This window comes from Bison bison, unplaced genomic scaffold, assembly GCF_000754665.1.
Source record: "Bison bison bison isolate TAMUID 2011002044 unplaced genomic scaffold, Bison_UMD1.0 scf7180017864107, whole genome shotgun sequence".
Taxonomy (NCBI): Eukaryota; Metazoa; Chordata; class Mammalia; order Artiodactyla; family Bovidae; genus Bison; species Bison bison.
Window position 1 is genome coordinate 1,374,347 of NW_011494679.1, and position 22,844 is coordinate 1,397,190.

Genomic DNA, 22,844 nt, shown 5'->3' on the forward strand with positions numbered 1-22,844 from the left:
CTAGGAGCCATAAAATAGTATCAATGCCCCAGGCTCGCCCTCAGAGTTTCTGAGTCCATGTGACTGGGACAGCACTAGGCACCTGTATTTTGTTAAAGTTCCCCAGGTGACTTAACATTCAGCCACAGTTGAAACACTTAGGTCCTAGGATCTCACATTGCTCAGTCATATCTAACTCTTTGCGACCCCATGGACTGTAGCCCACCAGGCTCCTCTGTCCATGGGATTCTCCAGGCAAGAATACTGGCATAGGTTGACATTCCCTTCTCCAGGGAACCTTCCCAACTGAGGGATCAAACCACGTCTCCTGCATTGCAGGCAGATTTTTTTTTTTAATTATCTGAGTCACCAGGGAAGCCCTCTTAGAGAAAATACAGAGATGCAACAGCAATGCAGTAGTTGGACAAATAAATGCTGTAGCATCTCATGTACTCCAAACTTGAGAAGTCTGGAGTGGTGGGCTTCATGGAGAGAAAACAAGGGACAATAAAGACTCCATCAAGGAAGTGAAGCAGTCATTTCAGAAATCTCAGTAACTACAGCTGGCTAACATCTCTTGAGCAAGTACTATATGTCAGGTGCTTTGGATGGCACTTCTAACAATTCCTGAAAGTAGGTATTATCATACCCACATTGCCAATGAGGAAACTGAGGCTCAGGAACAATCAATGATTAGCTGAAAATAATCACAAAACTTGTAAGTGGCAGGGTTAGGATTTGAACCAAGATGCCTTGCCTCTAACTCAACATAATATCTGGGGAAAAATAAGTAATGAATCTAGGTGATTTTTAAATTTTAGTATTTCAAAAAAATAGGTGTCAAGTAGGGCTGACTCTCAAATAGCTGTCATGGTTAAGATACTTGAAGATATAGTCAAGTTTTATCATTTCTTTGTCTAATGCCATTTTAATATTTTTTTCTGGGGTTCTCAAAGCATCATGAATATTTTATTTTCTTTCAAGTTGACCTAATAGAGATCCAAAGACAGCAATGCCTTATAAAAAAGCATTTTCTTTTTTGTGTTGGATACAAAGTGAGCACTGAGGAAATTTGATTTGAGAGTTACACTGTCCTGCATGTGACATCCTAGGCGGTGCTAGTGGTAAAGAACCTGCCTGCCAATGGAGGAGATGCAAGAGACTTGGGTTCCATCCCTGGGTTGGGAAGATCCCCTGGAGAAGGAAATGGCAACCTACTGCAGTATTCTTGTCCGGAGAATCCCATGGACAGAGGAGCCTGGTGGGCTACAGCCCATAGTGTCGCAAAGAGTCAGACGCGACTAAAGTGACTTAGCACTCACACAGGCATACAGCATATTTCCATAACATCAGGGCCACCAGTGACTCTGTTGTCCCCACTTAGCTGTGCAATTTAAGTATATAAGATTATGACCTAAGCCATAAGTAGCAGATTTAGGCAGGAGTTAACTAATTAGTTGCTTCAGCCTACATGTTCTAACAGATTGCCCTCACCAGCACAAACATTATCTGTAAAAGGGCCCAGGTTCACAATTCCTGAAAGTGAAAGTTGCTCAGTCGTGTCCCACTCTTTGCAACCCCATGGATTGTGGCTTGCTAGGCTCCTCTGTACATGGAATTTTCCAGGACAGAATACTGGCGTAGGTAGCCTTTCCCTTCTCCAGGGGATCTTCCCAACCCAGGGATTGAATCCAGGTCTCCCTCACTGTAGGTGGATTCTTTACCATCTGAGCCACCAGGGAAGCTCAATAATTCTGGAGTGGGCAATCTATCCCTTCTCTTTAAAAGGACCTCTGTTACTACAAAGAAATAGGGTATACTGTATTAAATATCTTTACATCTGTGATGCAAGTCAGCCTTATAAGACTTCCAAAAATGTTAATAATAACAAATCTTATCAAATGAAGCAAGAACATAACAGACTAGAAATTATACTTTTATTCAATAAGAGGTAATTACAAACTATTTCTCTACTAATTTGAGTTAAACATTCAAATAAACACTCACATCCTAAAAACATATTACCCAGATGCAGCATCCTATTTTTAATAGCTTAAGTACTATGGTTTTAACTTTTGATGTTTTAACTCTGCTGAATATTCTTTTTTCCTCCCTTCACTGTGTTTTTCTGAACCTTCCAGCTGAATGTGTGCCCTCACACTTGTGCAAAATATCCTGGATCTGTGTTTCTTTCTTGGGACCTTTACATCCTATGAACTACCAAGGATGCCAAGCCTATGGTTAGGACCTTATAAAATTTTTTGGAATGGACACTGAATGAGTAGAGTTGGAATCTTCCAGATTTTTGAACACTGCTTTACCAGGAGCCTCTCCTGCGAACACTGACTGAATCCTGGGCTAATTCAACACTCACATCCATCAGAGAGACACAAAGGACTGTTACACACGCACTGCCATTGGAGGCAAGAGACCATGATTCTCCTTTCCTCTCCATTGCCATGCAGCCATTGAAGAGTTATCCAGCTCCCCTGACTTTGGTCACCTCTACTGTTTATGGTGGGACTAAAAATACCTTGTTTGCCAAGAAGCACAAAGTTGATCCAGATGATTTTATAAGGTCTTTTCTAGCTCCAAACTTTGACTGACTCAAGTCTTTCTTAGTCCCATACAAACAACACAGTTTGGGCAAAACACAGAATATCATTTGAAAGTTCTGTGAAAAGATATATAATAATGGGCTAACAATACTCATCTGATTTAAGTGTATTAAATATATTGCATTGCAAATTCTTACTTGTTACTGTTAGTACTTGTATCTGCTTATGAAGAACTGTATCTGTTTCTTACCTTTTGACTTCCTGTCATGATACGATCTGCCTCGATGATGAGGGGTATCCAAATACAGATTCTCAAGATCTTCTTGCCATGATTCTGGATTGAAGTGCTTGAGCAGGTCTTCCACAGTATCAAATTCTGCAATCGTCTTGTCCAGAGCATCCGCAGTGAGAGTGGGGTCCGTTACTGATGGAGAGTGATAGGATATCCCCTAAGAGTGACATACAGCTCAGTGTACTCAGAAAAAGTGCATTGCTATGAAATACAAGTCACACAACCTTATGGAAGGAACACAGACTTCTGATTATAAGACATCACGTATATAAATATCATGCTGAGCCCCTGTGCCGTAGTCTTGCCATATTCCTAAATAATTGCTTGGTAAATCATAGGCATTTGCTTTACTGCAAATCAAAAACAGGAAGATCATAAAATACCCAGCTTATCTGAACTGTAATCATTAAAAATGATACCAGATAAATGGAAATATCAAAACAAGTCATTAAATTTCTTGGTTTAAAGTCCCAAATCATCATATCCATATCAACAAATAATGGTAATAGGTAAAGTATGAACTCCTTTCATCTTCCATGCAAACTGTGAGTAATCCATTTCATATCCCTTGCTTAGCTTTAATGCCCCCTCTTTACAGCTCACCTACCATAATAGACGTGAGCAGTGTTTAAATTTACTCTGGAAATACCTTGGTAAAATTTGGTACTTTAAGCATCTTATTGTCAACAAGAATAATAAGCCATGAAACTGGCTCCCTTGACTTAAGACTGGAAGATTCACTTGGGTGTGTATGTGTGTGTATATGCATTTTGTGTGTGTGTGTATGCACTTTCAGTGCTATAGTTGCTAGGTATCCCTGTTGCCATTAAAACATTCTCAGGAATACTCTTTAAGTGGGGAATGCAACATTATAGAAAGTCTGGAAGGGATTATGCATTTTGCCATGGAATATATTCCCATATAAATTTCTAAGCACTTACTTCACTAACGCTGTACAATCTTGAGGTAAATGAGCCATGAGTCAAACATCTCTGTAAAAATTCATGACCCATTAACAAGGGAATGGAAAGCATAGTCTCCAATGTTTTCTAAATGTCTTTAAAGAAACTGCTAAACAAATAATATCCCCCAAGGGCAAGTATCTCATATCTCTATAGGAAAATAAAAATTAATGAAAACTTACATTTCTGAAACTTAGCTGTATTCCTAAAGAGAAATAATATGCATATGCATTATAAAGTCCCAGACAGCAAAGCCCACAATTATTTTCAGACTTTCAGGTGAATGCTTTTTAAAAAATCAAGATCCAAAGATTCCCAAGTGACACTTACTCTTGGGGAAAATTATGAGGTTTTCAGTTTAGTTCAGTTGTTCAGTCATGTCCAACTCTTTGCAATCCCATGGACTACAGCATGCCAGGCCTCCCTGTCCATCACCAACTTCCGGAGCTTATTCAAACTCCGGTCCATTGAGTTGGTGATGCCATCCAACCATTTCATCTTTTGTCGACCCTGGCTCATCCCACCTTCAATCACTCCCAGCATCAGGGTCTTTTCCAATCAGTCAGTTCTTCGCATCAGGTAGCCAACTATTGGAATTTCAGCTTCAGCATCAGTCCTTCCAATGACTATTCAGGACTGATTTCCTTTAGGATGGACTGGTTGGATCTCCTTGAAGTCCAAGAAACTCTAAAGAGTCTTATCCAACATCACAATTCAAAAGCATCAATTCTTCAGCACTGATCTTTCTTTATAGCCTAACTCTCACATCCATACATGACTACTGGAAAAACTATAGCTTTGACTAGATGGACATTTGTTGACAAAGCCATGTTTCTGCTTTTTAATATGCTGTCTAGGTTTGTGTGTGGAAGAAAATAGCTTTTCTTCCAAGGAGCAAGTGTCTTTTAATCTCATGGCCACAGTCATCATGTGCAGTGATTTTGGAGCTCCCCAAAATAAAGTCTGTCACTGTTTCCATTGTTTCTCCATCTATTTGCCATGAAGTGATGGGACTAGAAGTCATGATCTTAGTTTTCTGAATGTTGAGTTTTAAGCCAACTTTTTCACTTTCTTTCACTTTCACCAGGAGGCTCTTTAGTTCTTCTTCACTTTCTGCCATACCGGTGGTGTCATCTGCATATCTGAGATTATTGATATTTCTCGTGGCAGTCTTGATTCCAGCTTGTGCTTCATCCAGCCCAGCATTTCTCATGATGTACTCTGCATTTAAGTTAAATAAGAAGGGTGGCAATATACAGCTTTGACATACTCCTTTCCCAATTTGAAAACAGGCTGTTGTTCCATGTCCAGTTGTAACTGTTGCTTCTTGGCCTGCATACAGATTTCTCAGGAGGCAGATACGGTAGTCTGGTATTCCCATCTCTTTCAGAATTTTCCATAGTTTATTGTGATCCACACAGTCAAAGGCTTTGGCATAGTCAATAAAGCAGAAGTAGATGTCACTTTGAAACTCTCTTGCTTTTCTGATGATCCAATGGATGTTGGCAATTTGATTTTTGGTTCCTCTGCCTTTTCTAAATCCATCTGGAACATTTGAAAGTTCATGGTTTACATATTGCTGAAGCCTGGCCTGGAGAATTTTGAGCATTACTGTGCTAGCATGTGAGATGAGTGAAATTGTGTGGTAGTTTGAGCATTCTTTGGCATTGCCTTTCTTTGGGATTGGAATTAAAACTGACCTTTTCCTGTCCTGTAGCCACTGCTGAGTTTTCCAAATTTGCTGGCATATTGAGTGCAGCACTTTCACAGCATCATCCTTTAGGATTTGAAATAGCTCAGCTGGAATTCCATCACCTCCACTAGCTTTGTTCGTAGTGATGCTTTCTAAGGCCCACTTGACTTCACATTCCAGGATGTCTGGCTCTAGATGAGGGATCACACCATCATAATTATCTGGGTCATGAAGATGTTCTTTGTAATCTTGCCACCTCTTCTTAATATCTTATGATTCTGTTAGGTTCATACCATTTCTGTCCTTTATTGTGCCCATCTTTGCATGAAATATTCCCTTTGTATCTCTAGTTTTCTTGAAGAGATCTCTAGTCTTTCCCATTATATTGTTATCCTCAATTTCTTTGCATTGTTCACTGAGGAAGGCTTTCTTATTTCTCCTTGCTATTCTTTGGAACTCTGCATTCACGTGGGTATATCTTTCCTTTTCTCCTTTGCCTTTAGCTTCTGTTTGTTTCCCAGCTATTTGTAAGGCCTTCTCAGACAACCATGTTGCCTTTTTGCATTTCTTTTTCTTGGGGATGGTTTTGATCCCTGCCTCCTGTACAATGTCATGAACTTCTGTCCATAGTTCTTCAGACAGTATGTCTATCAGATCAAATCCCTTGAATCTGTTTGTCACGTCTACTTTATAATCACAAGGGATTTGACTTAGGTCATCCCTGAATGTTCTAGTGGTTTCCCCTACTTTCTTAAATTTAATTCTGTATTTGGCAATAAGGAATTCATGATCTGAGCCATAGTCGGCTCCTGGTCATGTTTTTGCTGACTGTAGAGAGCTTCTGCATCTTTGGCTGCAAAGAATATAATCAATCTGATTTCAGTATTGACCATCTGGTGATGTTCATGTGTAGAGTCTTCTCTTGTGTTGTTGGAAAGGGTGCTTGATATTATCAGTGAGTTCTCTTGGCAAAACTCTATTAGCCTTTGTCCTGCTTCATTTTTTACTCCAAGGCTAAATTTGTCTGTTACTCCAGATATCTCTTGACTACCTACATTTGCATTTCATTCCCCTATAATGAAAAGGACATCTTTTTTGAGTGGTAGTTCTAGAAGGTCTTGTAGGTCTTCATAGAACCACTCAACTTCAGCTTCTTCAGCATTACTATTTGGGGCATAGACTTGGATTACTGTGATATTGAATGGTTTGCCTTGGAAACCAACAGAGATCATTCTGTCATTTTTGAGATTGCCTCCAAGTACTGCATTTCAGACTCCTGTTGACTATGTGGGCTACTCCATTTCTTCTAAGGGATTCTTGCCCACAGTAGTAGACATAATGGTCATCTGAGTTAAATTAATCCATTCCAGTCCATTTTAGTTCACTGCTTCCTAAATGTTGATGTTCACTTTGTTCCTGTTTGACCACTTCCAATTTACCTTGATTCATGGACCTAACATGCCACGTTCCTATGCAATATTGTCCTATGCAATATTGTTAAGAGGTTTTATAAGAGCATAAATCCCTACTATTGGTATAATTTGTTGTTGGGAGGGACAGGGAGTAAGTGGCAGATGGGGTCTGGAGTATAAAGTGAGAGACATAAGATATGAGAGACATAAGATAGATTGGTGAAGGTACCAGTCCAGCCATTTAATTAGGAGTGTGTTTGTGTTTGTGTATGTGTGTGCATGGCTCATAGAAGCTGAACCCTGATTAAGGCACATTACTTCTGTCTTTCACAACCCTCTTGGTACACTATGCTTAAGGTAGCTAAATTTATGATTCAGTAACACAAGTCCAAATTCCCACTCAACTTTGTATTGTCTGGATCTACAGTCTACTTGGCTCTTACTGACCACATGATTTACAATTAGCTTTGTATCACAATAATGTGGTCTAAGATCCATAAAATCAAAATTAACTGGCCAAAGTTAGGTGCATGACACCATATGAAAGCTTTGAAATTACATTTTCCCCTCTTTTTTGAGACAAAAGAAGGTACATCAATCAAGCCATTCAACCACAAGCAAAGCTACCTAAATTATTCTGGGGACCTCCTGGCAAGGAGCTTCCTGGACTTCGTCTTAACAGTACCCATTCAGATGTCTCTCCAAGAGAAAGCTGTGGAGGCGCTCTTAGTCCCTGAGGATGAGGAGGGAATCTAAGCTCTTCTAATATTAGTTTGAAGAGCAAATACAAACTATAGGTACAATGTAAAAGAGAACTTATGTATGAATTTTGCTGCTTTTTTCAAGTTTTGACTTGAGATACTAATGATGGTTGGGGATTCTCTGGTGGCTCAGATGGTAAAGAATCTGCAATGCAGGAGACCTGAGTTTGATCCCTGGGTTGGGAAGATCCACTGGAGAAGAGAATGGCTACACGTTCCAGTATTGTTGCCTGGAGAATTCCATGGACAGAAGAGACTGGTGGGCTACAGTCCATGGGGTCACAAAGAGTCAGACATGACTGAGTGACTAACACACTAGTAATGGTTAAGAAAATATTTATGACTGATTAGGTGACTTAATCAACAATGGAGAACATTTTTGTTTCTGAGGCAATTATTTAAAAACTATTTTTGAATAGTTTTCAAACTAGGGAAATACTAGTTGATTGTGCTTCTTTCAATGGCACTATAAATTTGATCTCATTCAGATTCTGTTATATGTTCATAAAAATCAAACTAAAAGCTGAGTGAATTACTTTAAAATGATAAAAATTTGTTTTAAAAAATGTTCTGAAAACTGTAAACCAGTCTCAACAGAAGCAAAGAATGGTTTACATAGAAGTTAATGGGAGATCCAAGGGCTCTTGCTCCTGCTTCAGAAGGCTCTTGAAAATCAGAATGCTGAGAAAAGAAGTGAGGTCTCTCTAATCTTCCAAGAGGATTCAGCAGAACCTGGACTTAGAACTCAATCTAGAAGACTTTCCAGTGGATTCAGACTTAAGGCTGAGCTTGCACGGACGCACCAAATGGATGGGACAATCCTTCTGTTTCAGAGTTCCTGCTGCTGTTGCTGCTAAGTCGCTTCAGTTGTGTCTGACTCTGTGCGACCCCATAGATGGCAGCCTTCCCGGCTCCCCCATCCGGGCTATCCTGAATTAGAGGGGGACTTCAAGCTTATTAATTTCTGCCCTTGGGGCAAGGACTGATGAGACAACCCTGAGCGATCACGCATAAGATACTTGAGGATCTTATGACAGAACAGCCAGAGGATCTCCTGACAGAACAGAACTCTTGGTCCTGGTGGAAAAGCTGCCACTGGAATGTACCTTAAATTGTCAGTCAGGCGCTAACTGCCCACACCTCCTGCCTAGCCTCCCAGCTCCCCAGTACCCCAGCATTATTTTAATTGTCTCCTACCTGACAATAATTGCCTATACCCAGCTAATTTCAGAGCATGCATTGCCAAGTATCAGAGATGAACAAAGTTTCTGTAAAATCACCATTATAGACCACACTGATCTCCATCAGATCATATTCTAGTCCAGCAGCCACACTTGGTGAATTAAAGAGTCACAGAGTCTATAGAAGAGGAAATCCTGGCATCTCAGGATATTTTTTAAAACTCCCCCCAAGAACAAAAGATTGACTATCACTTCAGGGGCAAAAAAAAAAAAAAAAAAATCAACGTTGACTCAGCTACACTAACATACTTTAGAACCATAGCCAAGTTTTCTCCATGCTCTTCATCTTATAATGAACAACTGCATTTATCATATTTTAGTTTATTGCTACACAAGTGCTCCCCACAGGATTGGTGAAAACAAAACCTGCTCTTTCTGTACAAAGTAGATACGTAGACAGAATACTGAGAAATGACTAGATTTGGAGGAAAACAAATGGAGCACGAACCATTTTAAGTTTCAGGGTGAATTATGTTTTATTTCTAAGACACACAGAACACAAGTCTGGCTTGCACTTAAGTTTTATCTTGTGATTAACACTGGGGCTTTTTCACATATGAAAAGACCATTGAAAATGCAAAGGTTAACAGCTTCCCCTGGAATATTCAAAAAACTATTTCAAAATTCCCCACTTGAGCTTGGGCCCTGGACCTGTTTCATATATTTTATATAGACTTTTAGTTGGAATGTTCTGCTTTGAAACTCATAAATACTTAAGTTATTGCCTCCCGTGTTCCTACAATGGGTACTGACATTTCCTGGAAACCTTTCTGAAAGAGAAGGCAAAAGGGCATCTGACATAGCCCACTGTAAAAGAAATGGAAGAACACATCATGCTTGAGATCTGGCTTTGGATCAAGCCATAGATCCTGCATGCAGCTGAAGCCATCCCAGGATTGACCTTAGCTACTACTCCATCAGTTGTTTTTGCAGGAACAGAAACATAAATTACTTACTGAGATAGAGCTTGTGACTGACTCCCAATTGGTCTCTGAGGCTGCTGCAGGTTGGAAATATTCCTAGAAGGCAAAGAAACATCCATGCGAGTCAGGCAAACCCCTGTTCAACTCATTACATGCACAGTTTCATCTCAGCCATCTGAATCTGCTTCCAACTATGTGACAATGGGAATACAGGCTACACGCCTGCTGAACAGATCACCATCTGCCTTAAGCACCTCTCCTCAAGAGCCCTTGTCATTCAAGACATGGACAATTGCATTCACATATTCTTATAAACACTGGTGAAATGAAAAAAATGTGAGGACAGGAGTTCAAATTTTAACTCAGTCATCCACTGGCCATGTGGCCTCTCCTCTCCAATCCTTCTTTTCCTCTCTGCAAAAGGAATGTGCTTGTACATTGTGACGTGCTGAGCTACGCTCAGTCATGTCTGACTCTTTGTGATCCCGTGGACTGCAACCCACCAGGCTCCTCTGTCCATGGGGATTCTCCAGGCAGGATTACTAGAGTGGGTTGCCATTTCCTCCTCCAGGGGATCTTCCCAACCCAGAGATCAAACTCACATCTCCTGCACTGGCAGGTGGATTCTTTACTGCTGAGCCGCCTGGGAAGCCCTGTAAAAGGCTGACATCAGATGCTTAAATTACAGGGCCATTTTGAGGACAGACTGCATTAATGATGTAATTATAACTAGAACCTAATAAAGATTAATAATTATTATCAGTGTTAATGTTTACTTGGTTTGAACTACATTCTGTAATATGTTCATTTCTGCTAAGCTAGTCTATGATGATCTGTGACCTTTTAAAGATGAATTAACTGACAAAATGCTATTCCTGACTCTATCAAGAAATGTCAGGAAGACTGGCAGGAGGAAGGAAATGGCTGTGGGAGTGACAAAGCACTACCCACTCAAGGAAAGAAAGTGAAGAGCAGACTCAAAGTCTTAAAGGGTTTGTGACCTCAGAGAAAGAAACTTCTCTTATAAGGCAAAGTTCTTTCTGATTTGTCTGTTAATTATTCCAGTACCCGTAAGTTTTATAAACATAATGGGAAGGAAAGCTGACTCTATCATTTTCACAAGTCACATGTGATTTCTTGACACTGCTAAAATAAATCACTTTGGTTAATTTCTTCTAGCCTGATCAGGGAGTAGGAGGTATTTTAAGATGATGCTGAGAAAAATTCAGCCACTCAAATCTGACAGCTTATTCACCCAAGTGTGCTTACTGAATGAGAGCTAAGAATCGTGTCTAAAAAATTTCATTAACATTTTGAAGAGCTGGAAGTGTATTTGTTAACTGCTGATGATAAAATTGGTTTATATATAAATGTCTACATAGAAGAAACTTTGTTTTCCAGAGGGAACTAAGGCAAATGTGGGGTTCGGGAATGAACATCTATTAAAAACTGGCTGGGCATCATTATTCTAATCTCAATCTCAAGGAAGAGAGGAAAAAGAAGTCTCTGCACTCTGCAAGACAGAATATACATGGAAAGAACACTGATATCTCATGGAAGGACGGGTGCAAACAAATGAAGGTAAACATTTATATGAGTCTTCATAAACTGGTAAACAAGTCAAAATAAGCAAGAAAACCAATGGCTTCTCCCTGTCTTGGAGATGCTATTAGTGTGAGAATATATTTCAGATTAAAAAATGGGATATGAGCAATTCTCAGATCAGAGAATTTTCATTTTTACTCATTCATGATATCTTTGTTAATCATCTAATGTGATATATTCTAAGCTGAGCATAGCATCACAAGGAAATAAGGAACTATAATTCCTTTCAAGGAGTTCAGAATGTAGACAAACAAAGAGGTGAACAAACTCAGGCAGGTGCTCTGATATTACTCAAGATACCACAGGCAGTAAGAAATTCTTCTTGCCTAGGAAGTGGGCTTAGAAAAATTTTGCATAAGAAGGTAACTTGAGCTGAGTCTTGTAGACTTAGATAAGCAGACAAGTAAGCAGATGGTTATTTGCTAGAATGGTATAGTAGAAGACAATCAAAGAGACAGCAACCTAAACAATATGAGGAGAGTACACAGAAAAAGGAGAAAGTTGATGGGGAAAGTTAGTGAATCAGGCATGTTGGACATAAAGGATTTGTAGTACTGATATAACATCCAGGTAGACATGTTCAGGAAGCCATTTGTTATATGAGAATAAACCTCATGAACTTGAGATATAAAATAAATCCTGAACTTGAGATATAAAACTGGGAAATTATCAGCATAAAAATGGCTGACATATATAGCATTGTGTAATTAACTGAATAAGCAATGGATTGTGTCAACGGCATATGGAAATCAGAAGTGGAACCATCTTAAAATTTTGGAAGTGGAAAGAACTCTTAGGATTATCTAAAATGCTAAAAGGATATGAAGGATAATCTCTTTATTTTAATTACAATATTAGAAGACCAATTCTCAGAGAGACAGTGTGCTCTATATTACACAGCCATCTTCTGGAATGATTGGACCAGCAGAGCCCATTCCTCAGTAAAAATCTGTGTGGTGATTTTTCACATCATTGCAGCTAGCGTGGGTAATTGTACGCCTGGGGGAGGAAAATGGAACAGAGTCCAAAAGGAGAGTCTTCTATTGTAGGTTCTATACAGTGGCTCAAGTGGTAAAGAATCTGCCTGCCAATACAGGAGACACAAGAGATGTGGGTTCGATCCCTGGGTCAGGAAGAGCCCCTGGAGTAGGAAATGGCAACCTACTCCAGTATTCCTGCCTGGAAAATTCCACGGGCAGAGGAACCTGCTGGGCTACAGTCCATGGGGCCACAAAGAGTTGGACACGATCAAACACACACACATAGACACACACACACACACACACACACACACACACAGGTTCTATAAGCAGAGTAAGATAGGAATCTCATTTCATTCTTTTGCATTTAAATATCTAGTTTTCCCAGCACCATTTATTAAAGACTATCTTCTTCACTATTTGGGAAGGACTGTCTTCTTCACCGTTTATTAAAAACTATCTTCTTCACTATTCACTACAGAATTCCAGTCAGAAATTTTAATAGGAACAAATGTTAAATGACTTCATTAAGACCTATATAAAATGTATCAATAAATTTATCTTCTCTTAGCAATATGAATATTAGACATTTAAAAGAAACCAACTTTCTTTTATGTTATTTCAAAGATTTGCCATTATTTATAAATGGCGTTTGGGACAATGGATACATGTATGTGAATGGCTGAGTCCCTTTGCTGTTCACCTGGAATACCACATCATTGTTAAATGGCTATGTGCTTAGTTGCTCAGTCGTGTCCAACTCTTTGTGACCCCATGGAATGTAGCCCACCAGGCTCCTCTGTCCTTGGGGATTCTCCAGCAAGAATACTGGAGTGGGTTGCCATGCCCTCCTCCAGGGGATCTTCCAACCCAGGGGTCGAACCCAGGTCTTCCACATTGCAGGTGGATTTTTTTAACCATCTGAGGCACTGGGGAAACCCTGTTAATTGTCTATACCCCACTACAAAATGCTTCTGGTATTAAAATAAAATAAGAAGAATGACATCTAAAATGAGCTTTTAAAAGGGAATGACATCCCTTATAAAAATAAAATACAGAACCTCCAAATTTTAGCCCTGAAAAGAGAATCTTGGCATGGGAAAGAATATAGCAATTTTACTTTCTAAGTCTATACTCCTAGGATAATTTTCATTTCTTCCATCATATCTCCCAAATCCAAGATACCAGTAAATTTCCCAACTTCCTATTAACTTTCTCCATGCTTCTTTCTTCCTTCTTAGAGTCTGCATTACACAAGATAGCTGGAATTATCTTTTTTTCCAGCTTAATTGAGAAATAGATGACATAAAATGCTGTATAAATTTAAAGTATATAATGTGACAATTTGATATGTATATATTGTGAAATAATTACCACAGTAAGGTTAACACATCCCTCATTCACATAATTACAAGTGTGTGTGTGTGTGAAAGAATGTGTGTGGTGAGAATATTTAAGATATTCTCTTAGCAACTTTCAGGTACATAACACAGCATTCAGCAGGCTGTGTATTAGATCCTCAGAACCTACTAATCTTATTACTAGAAGTGTGTTACCAATATCTCACATTTTCCCCAATTCTTCTGCCTCCAGCAACCACCATTCTACTTTGTTTCTGCATAAATTTTGTTTTTTGTCTAAATGATTCCACATATAAGTGAGATCATATAGTTTTTGTCTTTTTTCTGTCTGATTACTTAGTTCACACAGGATAATGTCCTCAAGGTTCATCCATGTTGTCAGAAATGTAGGATTTCCTCCTTTATTGTGATTGAAAAAATGCATAAATATAATGTAAAATATATATCATATTTTCTTCATTCATTCATCTATCAATGGACACTTACGTTGCTTCCATATCTTGGCTATTGTGAACAATGCAATGACTGTGGGAGTGCAGATATTTCTTCAATATAGAGATTTCATTTCCTTTGGATGTATATCCAGAAGTGGGATTCCTGGATCATATGGTAGTTCTATTTTTAATTTTTCAGGAACTTCCATACTGTTTTCCATACTGGCTGCACAAATTTACATTCCCATCAAAAGTACATTCAGATCAGATCAGATCAGATCACTCGCTCAGTTGTGTCCAATTCTTTGCGACCCCATGAATCGCAGCACGCCAGGCCTCCCTGTCATCACCAATCCCGGAGTTCACTGAGACTCACGTCCATCGAGTCAGTGATGCCATCCAGCCATCTCATCCTCTGTTTTTTCCACATCCTCAATGACAGTTGTTACCTTCTATCTTTTTAATAATAGCCATCCTACCAGGTGGCAGACAAGATCTCACCATGGTTTTGATATGCATTTCTCTGATGATTAGTGATAATAAGCATCTTTTCATGTACCTATTGACCATTTATATCCCTTTGGAAAAAAGCTTACTCAGGTCCCATTCTCATTTTAAATCAGATTATTTGTTTTTTTTTTTTTTTAATTTTATTTTATTTTTAAACTTTACATAATTGTATTAGTTTTGCCAAATATCAAAATGAATCCGCCACAGGTATACATGTGTTCCCCATCCTGAACCCTCCTCCCTCCTCCCTCCCCATACCATCCCTCTTTGATTATTATTCTTTTTCTTTTCTTTTTTGCTATTGAGTTGTATGAGTTGTTTATATATTTTTTATATTAACTGCTTATCGGACACATAGTTAGGCAAATATTTTCTCCCATTCTGCAGGCTGCCTTTTCATTCTGTTGGCTGTTTCTTTTGCTGGGTAGAATCTTTTTATTTTGATACAGTCTAACTGCTTATTTTTATAATGCCTTTGTTTTTGGTGCTAATACCAATGTCAGGAGCATTTTCCCTATGTTTTCTTCTCGGAGTTTTATGGTTTCAGATCTTACATTTAAGTATTTAATCTATTTTTAGTTAGTTTTTGTGAATAGTATAATAAGGGTCTAATTTCATTCTTTTGCATTTGAGTATCTAATTTTCCCAACACCATTTATTGAAAATACTCTCTCTCTTGTATTGAGTATTCTTGATTCCACTATCAAATGCTGATTTGTTTCCTGGTTCTCAATTCTATTTCATTGATATCTTTTAAAACTGTAAATCAAGTCACTCTGTTTTCTGTTGAAAAAAGAAGCAACAGCTTTCCATTGCACTCAGAGAATCTGGTTTCATACAAGCTGACCGCTGCTTACCACAGCTCCTGGTGTCTTCTGTGATTTGATGTTCTACAGTTCTCACCAACCCCTCTCCCCTCCTACACTGGCCTTCTCACAGTCTTTCACATAACACCTCCAAGCTTCTTCTCCCCTTGAGTCTAAATTTGTTGTTGGCTGGGATGCTCTTTCTCCAAGTCTTAGTTCTCTGTTCAAGTATCAAATATTTAGAGAACCTCTTCCGAACACTATTTAAAATACTTCCACTCTTGGTTGCTCTGTTCGCTTATTTTGCTTAATTTTCTTCAAAGCATTTAGGATGAACAGAATTGATTTTATATTTGTTTATTGCTGATTATCTTTTTTCCTCAAGTAGAAAGTATGCTACCAAATGATAGGGACCTTGTTGATTGCTCTCTACTCTATCCCAAGTTCCTAGCTAGTTTTGGTACACACTCCAATTTCTCTGGTCTCTAGTGTATATTCAGGGAAGATGTTCAGCTGCTACCTAACCCCCGCACCCCCGCCCCAGTACAGGTAAGCAAGACAGATGGTTCTTAAGATGGTTCGACTGTATGATGCTGCAAAAGTGATACACATTCAGTATAAATCATACTTTGAATTTTGATCTTTTCTGTAGCTAGCAATGTGGTAGGATACTTTCTCCCAGTCATGCACAGGATCATGAGGGTAAACAGCTGATACCCCACAACCGTTCTGGACATCATTCTGGTTTTCACTTTCAGTATTCAATAAATTTCATGAGATAGTAAACACTTTATTATTAGAAAATAGGCTTGGTATTAGGTGATTTTGCTCAAGCATAAGCTAATGTGTGTTCTGGAACATGTTTAAGGCAGGCTAGGTTAAGCTATGATGTTTGGTAGATGAGATGTATTAAATACATTTTCAATGTAATATTTTCAATAGGTTTATTGGGATGTAATCTTGTCATAAGCTAAGGAAGATCTATAGTTTAATAGTCAAGGTCCTTTCTGAACAGTTGGTGCCTGTGTCATTCTATTTGCTCAGTTCAGTTCAGTCATGTCTGACTATTTGTGACCCCATGGACTGCAGCACACCAGGCCTTCCTGTCCATCTCCAACTCCCAGAGTTTACTCAAACTCATGTCCATTGAGTCGGTGATCCCATCCAACCATCTCATCCTCTGTAACCCCCTTTTCCTCCTGCCTTTAATCTTTCCCACTTCAGGGTCTTTTCCAAGGAGTCAGTTCTTCACATCTGGTGGCCAAAGTATTGGCGTTTCAGCTTGAGCATCAGTCCTTCCAATGAATATTCAGGCCTGATTTCCTTTAGGATTGAGTGGCTTTGATCTCCTTGCAGTCCAAGGGACTCTCAAGAGTCTTCCCCAACACCACAGCTCAAAAGCATCAATTCTTTGGCACTCAGCTTTCTTTATAGTCCAACTCTAACATCTATAGACTGCTAGCTTTCCAAACTGCAGGCTAATTAAAAACAAACTCCTTTTTTTATGGGTGTTCTCAGCAGAGCAGTGCCCTTAGCATTACTTTAAGAAATGCTAAAACGGAACAGTGACCAATCATTGAAAATGTATTAAAACAGTCCAGCTTACAAAAACACATTTCTGTTCTTTGTTACAGCAAAGTCAGAGAAGTGCTTTAAAAGCCATGTCCTATTCATCTGAGGAGAGAGGACTGTTCCGAGAAGTTAGGACAAACTTAGCTCTTGATTTCCTTAGAGCATGCTCCTGTAAGTTGGTACGTTCCATCCTACAAGAAAGAAGCTGATATTTTGGCTTTATTACTACATTAGTCCATGTAGGAATCTTAGGTTCTGTGGGTACCTTATTGAAGTCATTTAGAAGTTCAATGCCCTCATTTGAGACATAAGCAAACTGATGCTCAAAGAGAAAAGGAACTGGCCATCACCTCAAACCGAGTATTACTGAAGTCAGGACTAGAACCCAATAAGCTACTCTATCTCTTAGTTACTTTTTTTTTTTTTTCCCAATTCACCAAATAATGACATGTATCATTCTATTATTATAGGCATCTTAATCTGCATTGTCTTAATCTAATGATAATTAATTTATATCATTAAAATTATAACAAATTACTCTCAGTTCATGTCCTCACATTAAAATAGTTCCTAATTATATTTTGGCAGTGAAACTCATTATTTGGCATTTTGAACTGAAACTCCCTCACTCTCTGAATTATACTATTTGGAGTAATTCTAAAAACATAGATATGATTCTCAGATGTTCACTTTTTAAACAGCTTAGTATGTAAGGTTTGGTTTGGATGAGAAGCATTACAAACAAGAATGTTGGAAAAGTATATGAAAGTAAAATCTTAAAGTACCACATAAAAGGCAGGTAGATATTTATATAATTGTAGTGTGGAATAGTTGTTTCTAAGTATGAGCGCTAAAGTCAGAAAATGTAAAACCTGATACACCTCACATACACAAATCATTGTATAAATCCCCAAAATACCAAAGACAGAATGGAAAGCATAATGACAACTAGCAACTATACCAGTAGCAGATTCAACAGATAAAAAGTTAATATCCTTAAAATAAAATAAACTCATAAGTCAAAAGGTTAAAAAACAGCATGTTCTATATAGTACAGTTTCCTAGAAACCTGTACAGATTATCTGACTGCACCAGGACAGAAGCAGCAGTGGGGAAGAAAATGTGGATTGGAGGGTCAGTGCCTCCATTTACCTGGACTGACGGTATCACCCGTGGAAAATAAAAGCCTGTTTTATAGAAATGTTTCTCACAAATTACTAAATACAGAATTGTTCAAAGATGAAACAATAAAGACTGTTCTAGAATGATCATATTAGGTGATCATATTGCACCTAAAACATGGCTGCTCACAAACTTCGATGTTTTTAAAAACAGTCACAAAAATATGTAGGTATTTTTTCAAGCAGTACCATTTTATCTCATTTTTTGGTTGTTTTTTCTTTTTTATTCATTATTTCCCTTTCCGTTATGTTTTATTACAGGATATTGAATATAGCTCCCTGTGCTATACAATAGGACCTTGTTGTTTCTCAGAAACATGGTGTTTAAAAACAGCCACAGAAATATGAAATCAGTTCAGAGTCAGACAGGCATTTTTCTGGCTCTATTTGCAGACAGTTTATGCACAGGCTGAAAGCAAATGCAGCTGGGGACAAAATAGCATTATAAGTAATGAATAGTTTCAATATTAATCCCCTATATCTAAAGACTACAATATGAATAGAGATTTCCATTTTCAGAAAAGAGATCTCCAGATAACCCTTACTTGCCATCAGTCACCTTGAGCTCATCCCACAGGGCACGTAGTGTATCACAAGCTAATAAGTAAATAGTCTACTCGTTCCTCTACCAAGGCAAGCCTGCACACATTTATTCATTGAATGCCTACACTGGATGTGCAAAAGAATCCTTCTTCTGTTCCTTTATAGTGGAGCTAGGACACTTGTTTTTTGAATCTGGTTGCTATGACAGTGTTCCAAACATTTGGGATGATTATTTGTGGCACCTGTTTCTGGAAATCTTGGAGGATGGCTGTTCATTTTTATCCTAGGTGATTATGCTGTACGTGAGCAGATGAGCCATGAACTGTTCATTGCTCAGAGGCTGTACTCCACTATCTCTTAAAATATATGCTGTTATGTGGGGTTTTTAAAAAGCATTCAACCAAAACAACCTTTAACTTACCAAGGATGATTTATTTTAGAAAATTTTAAAAGACATTTCCCTAATTAAAAATAAATGTTTCTTCTGTTTGCTGTTTTATATTTACTCCACACAAGCAAAAAATAAATATCTCTCCTAACTTTACAATATTGTATTGGTTTTGCCATATATCAAAATGAATCTGCCACAGGTATACATGTGTTCCCCATCCTGAACCCTCCTCCCTCCTCCCTCCTCCCTCCCCATACCATCCCTCTGGGTCATCCCAGTGCACCTGCCCCAAGCATCCAGTATCGTGCATCGAACCTGGACTGGTGACTCGTTTCATATATGATATTATGTAAAGTTAAATAAAATAAAATTAAGAAAAAAAAAGAAATATCTCTCCTAATTGTGTCTGTGCTTTAATGCTTAAAGATGTTTCTTTTGAAATGGAAAAGAAACACAGAGGGATTTGACATGATTCAGAAAACAATAATGAACAAACATACTACAACATTTATTCGTTCAGTGTATTCTTCATTTCATGACACTCTGCTCAGTTCGTGACCCACTGAGGGAAATGCAAATAATGCTAAACTTGGAGCCCTGAGTCTTAGGATCACTGTACAGGTGAGACCATTTAAAACAAAGACCTTGATATTCCAGTACATGCACTTCTGGCATGTAATCCAAGTGATATATGTGGAAATGATACACCGATGTCTTAATGTCTATAGGAATAGAATGAAGCAAGTATTGAAAACTCTTAGGTTCAACCAAACTCTGTGGTCCATCCAAATCTTTACAAGTATAATTCATTATATGCTTATTATCAAACCAGCTATTTTACAAGTATTAAGTGAAAAGCCTTGGCTTGAGGCCAGCTTTTATTGGCAACAACATTTAACATAAGGATATCAAGAGTTCAAGGATCAATAATTAATAAGAATCAAAGAGCATGTTTCAAAGTTAGAGAATTTTCCTGTGAAATTTAATAACATATGTTCTTAGAGCTATAAGAAGCCATGGGCATGAATCGTCTATTATTGGAAATATAAGATATATATTTAAAAAAACAAATATATCTTTAGTAAAAAAAAATAGTCCTTGTAGATAAGACACACTTGCAGATTTCCACTGGCTTAAGAATTAATTTTATCACCTTTTCACTTATCATTATTGATAATAAAGTATATACAATGTTTTAATTTAAAACTCCTAGGATTCATCCATGTATTTTTTTAGCTTTTTATTTTTTAATTAATTTATTTTTTACTGAAGGATAATTGCTTTATAGAATTTTGCTGTTTTCTGTCATCCATGTATTTTTAACGCTAATGTCAAGATTTTTTTATAAGTTCACTTTTATTCTTATAGGAAACTTTTTATACTTGTTAGTTTCTGATTTCTTCAGATGGAATTTAGTCTGGGAAGCTGTTCTCAACAGGCTAAGCAACGATTGAGCAAACATCAGTCCAATGGGCAAAGAAGAAATTTCCTCTGACAAGCAGAAAAGAGATCATCAATTTAGAGGTTGTCATGAGAGTCATCTTGAGAATTAAAGAAAGCCTGATCTGTGTTTGCAGACAGAGAGAAAAGGTCTATTTAAATAGAAAAAGGATGAACAACAAGCAATTATCATCTGTATACAATAATTAAGTTGAGGAAAACATGAGGATCCTGGAGAGGAGAGACAGATGAATGAAGAAGTGGTTAAAGCTTTTGTTTGCCAAGTAAGGACATCTCAGCAAAGGGCTGAACAGAAAATTGAAAATTGCAAAACTCAACCTTGCTAGTAGCTTTCATTGTGTTTGATACATACAAAGATATACGAACATTTAATTTACATCTCGAAAAGTACTGCCAGAGGTCTCTGTACAATGTGTTGCTGAAAAGCTAGTGCAGGTTTAAATTTTGTGATTAGCTCTTATAAACACAATAAAATTGTTTAGTATTAAGAAAACTCTATGATTAATTGTCTGGCAGTAACAGGTGCTGTTTATGGAGCGTAGAATATGTGACCAGCATTATAGGAAACCCTTCCACACATCAGGGGCTTCCCAGGTGGAGCTAGTGGTAAAGAACCCACCTGCCAGTGCCAGAGACATAAGAGACGCAGGTTCGATCCCTGGGTAGGGAAGATCCCTGCAGGAGGAAATGGCAACCCACTCCAGTATTCTTGCATCCCATTCATCGTTTCTGTAGCTTTAAGAGATGAGAAAGTAGGGAGAAAAGATGCTTAAGAGGAACCTGCCTGTGGAATCAAGCCTGGTTTTCAGAGGCTCCACAAACACCTGAACCAGAGGCTGACTCTTCCTGCTCTTTCATCTCTGCTGAGCTAGTCCTCTTTTCATTTATAAAGAATCCTTTTATAACCTAAACAAATACCCTTGATTTACATTAAGTATAGGTTTTCATACATTTCTTAAATGCATTTCAAAAAAAAATACTTGGCTTAGATCATCAGTAGCCTGAATATTATTAAAGATTGTGTTTTTGATAGTGCTAAGTTAATCTTAAAGATTATTTACACTACCAAGCTAAAATGGATGTTGAGGAAATTACTCTGCTATGTTAGAAAAATTACAAGTTTGAAATGAAGGAGAGAAATATTGACCTGAATTATTCATGTTTTCTTTTCCTTGCATTTAGCACAACTCCTGGTACATAGTGAGTACTCTGTTTTTTGTTTTTTATTTGTTGATGGGGGAAGTAACACTTCATACTCAAAATTCAACAAACCATTTCACTTTGTCTGGATGACTCTGTGCTGAAATCCACACCCCTAAGAACTACAAAACTTCTGTCTACTCTGAAAGTGAAAAATGAAAGTGTTAGTCATTCAGTCTGTCTGACTCTTTGCGACCCTGTGGACTGTAGCCTGCCAGGCTCTTCTATCCATGGAATTCTCCAGGCAAGAATACTGGAGTGGATTGCCCTTCCTTTCTCCAGGGGATCTTCCCAACCCAGGGACTGAACTCTGGTCTCCTGCATTGCAGGCAGATTCTTAACTGTTTGAGCCACCAGGGAAGCCCTTCTCTACTTTAATGGTGTTATATAAATAGATTATCCTCATGGTGGCCAAAATCTAGTTATATTATTAAAACAAATAGTTGGGAAAATGGCAATTACAAACACTATGAAGATTAAGGCCATGTCACCAAAATCCTTTAGCTAAAATCATTTCCTCTCTGAACTAAAATTATTGCATTGCTAATTAAAACTCCTAATATTTTACTTTAGGGAGAAAATACCATTTAAAGTCCAACAGTCAACATAGTTTGTCACACTACCAGGAAAAAAAAAATCACTCATTAAATGTTATTCAGCAAGTGATAGGTATATAAAGGGGAACACCTTATTAAAAACTCAGGGGCAATATAAGCGTAAAGCATTTAAAAAGCTGTTCATTCTTTTTAAAAATGCAAATATTGCCTAGGGAGGTGATTGTGCTTTTGTGACACATTTTATCCTGTATATATTAATCTTCTTCCTTACACTGGGCCTGCATGCTTTCACTAGAGCTGCAAACCATCATAATTATCATTTGGCACTACAGGTTACACTGAATATAAAATATTTAATAGACATGTTTATATCATAGTACTATGTAATTAAATAACAGTTAATTCAAAGGACAAGCTTTTTC

At 38.0% G+C, this 22,844-nt stretch overlaps 1 protein-coding gene across 1 annotated transcript in view; it reads right to left on the bottom strand.

Annotated features, from left to right (window-relative positions):
• The window catches only part of PDGFD (platelet derived growth factor D), a 147,112-nt gene that overhangs the window by 31,377 nt on the left and 92,891 nt on the right, over nt 1–22,844 (bottom strand). Inside the window, exons 7-8 of the mRNA XM_010838874.1 lie at nt 9,855–9,917; nt 2,788–2,986 (exon numbers count right to left, since the gene is read on the bottom strand). Coding sequence (XP_010837176.1) covers nt 2,788–2,986; nt 9,855–9,917 — 262 coding nt within the window. The remainder of the gene's footprint in view (nt 1–2,787; nt 2,987–9,854; nt 9,918–22,844) is intronic.